General features: G+C 35.4%; 1 protein-coding gene across 1 annotated transcript; it reads right to left on the bottom strand.

Annotated features, from left to right (window-relative positions):
• Nucleotides 1-444: 444 nt before the first annotated feature.
• LOC105307633 (olfactory receptor 5T2-like) lies at nt 445-1,452 on the bottom strand. Its single transcript, XM_011383202.1, has one exon. It carries the CDS (start codon nt 1,399-1,401, stop codon nt 445-447), a length of 957 nt encoding a protein of 318 aa, XP_011381504.1. The 5' UTR covers nt 1,402-1,452.
• Between the last annotated feature and the right edge of the window lie 921 nt (nt 1,453-2,373).

The raw sequence follows: 2,373 nt of genomic DNA, 5'->3' as shown, positions 1-2,373 counted from the left end.
TTCTGGGCTAAAGTGAGCTGTGGTTTTGATATTGATTAGGTGGATTTTGATTAAGCTAGCCAGATAAATTTATAATGTTATTTGCAACTGCAACTATTGGAACTTATGTACATTGCTAAATGGAGGTGAAAAGAAAAAATATACAACATCCTAAAGTAATGATTATGTATATATATGTCTGTGTGTGCGCATTTGTGTTATAACAATCAGTATCAGCATCGCATACATATATGTGTATACATATATATCTCAGGAAGAACACAGTAAGAAGAAAGTTGATGACGGTGTTTTTTTACATGTAATGACAGCGTGGGTAAATGGTTAAATATTATCTTTATTTTAAAATATCCAGGAAAACAGAAATATATTAATAAACTAAAACAAAATGTTTTAATCATACCTCTTAAATACTGAGGCACAACATATCACTCACAATTTTTAAATTTATTTTTTACTGTAGAAAGATACTTTATTGATAAGCCAATTTTTCCTAAGCACTCTTTTCATGGCCTCTTTCACATCTTTGTTCCTCAGACTGTAGATGACAGGATTCAGCATGGGAATCACAATGGTGTAAAATATCGACACTATCATGTCATGGTCCAAAGCATAGCTGGAACTTGGTCTCACGTACATGAAGAGAACAGTACCATGAAAAAAGGACAATCCAGTTAGGTGAGAGCCACAAGTAGAAAAGACCTTCCGTCTCCCCTCAGCAGAATGCATCCTCAGAATGGCCAACAGGATGAAAACATAAGAGATCAGAATAATCAGGATAGTGAATATCTCAATAGAGCCCACAAAATAGAAAAGTAGAAGCTGGTTCATTTGAGTGTCAGAGCAGGAAATAGCAAGGACAGGAGGGATGTCGCAAAAGACATGTCTAATTTCATTGGATGCACAGAAGGATAGGCTAAATGTGGCCACCGTGTGTAAAATAGCATGCAAAATGCCTCCAACATAGCAAGCAATGATGAGTGGCACATAGACTCTGGGTGACATGCTAACTGAATACAGGAGAGGGTTGTAGATTGCTACATAGCGATCGTATGCCATTGCGGCCAGGAGAAAGCATGCTGTGGTCCCAAAAGTAACAGCGAGAAACATCTGTGTTGCACATTCAAGGATTGAAATGACTTTACTCTTTGACATAAAATCTACCAACATATTTGGGGTAATTACAGAGGAACTGCAGGCATCCACAGATGACAACACACTCAGAAAATAGTACATGGGATTGTGAAGTCGGGGATCCTCCATGACCAGTACAACCAGTCCTAAATTTCCTATCAGAGTTAGGAGGTAAATTGCTAGAAACAGGAAGAATAAGATGATCTGCAGTTCAGGCTTGTCCGTGAAACCTTTCAGTACAAACATGGTAACTTCAGTGACATTCTGCATGTTGACGCCTCATGGGACAAAGTTAAAGAGATTTGGAAAATTACAATTCATTTACTACAAAAAGAATAAGCAAAATAGTGACAATATTGTGACACAAGGGGAAATATGCTATCTCTTCATATTTATCTGTTGACAATGTAAAGGTTCCCAGTTGCAGATCAGGAGACAGTGACAAGACAGTGGAGTAAGGGTTTATGCCACTCACTGCAAAATCAAATGGAAAAGATCGGTGTTCACTCACTGGATGAATTCATGTCATTTCTAAAGGCATCACATCACCTGGTTAATCAGGTCACCACAGCATTCTATTAGCTGTTTTTCTATTAAATCACATTAAAACAGCAAGTGTTTGGCTGAAAAATAATTTCCCTTTGACTTGTAAACCCATGAGGTAGAATATCAGGTACAGCACATTGGAATAGAATAAATGTCAGCATTCTAGACCTTTCAGTAATTGTATACAATTATTTGCTATCATCTACTATCCTGTAGAATGAGGACATTTATATTTATTTTATAATATTAGAGTAAATACTGCAAAACAAAATCTGTCAATAAAATTAAATCTTTACAATTTTGTTAAATAGAGAATGTGCTTAAATTTGGTTGATCCTAGAAAGTAGTGACAATCTAAATCGTAACATTTTATGAACTCATCTCTAAAAATTTTATAACTCTGTTAGATCTTCTTAGTCATATCTAAAAGAACTCATCAAGGTTTTTTCCAGATAATGGCCCACAATTTAATTGAGCCGAAATAAGAAATGAAATACAACTTAACAGGCCTGAGAAAAAACGAAATACTGACATTTGAAACAATATGGATAGATCTTGAGATAGTCATGTTAAGGAAAATAAGTCTGACAGAAAAAGTCGAAAACCACATGGTTTCACTCATATGAGGAATATAGTTCTGAAAACAACAAACAAGTTAGATGAACAACATTCATAGATGCAGATAACAGTTTAGTG

Source organism: Pteropus vampyrus, unplaced genomic scaffold (assembly GCF_000151845.1).
Source record: "Pteropus vampyrus isolate Shadow unplaced genomic scaffold, Pvam_2.0 Scaffold506, whole genome shotgun sequence".
Classification (NCBI taxonomy): domain Eukaryota; kingdom Metazoa; phylum Chordata; class Mammalia; order Chiroptera; family Pteropodidae; genus Pteropus; species Pteropus vampyrus.
Note: the sequence above shows the minus strand (reverse complement) of the source record. Positions and strands in the feature narration are given on the sequence as shown.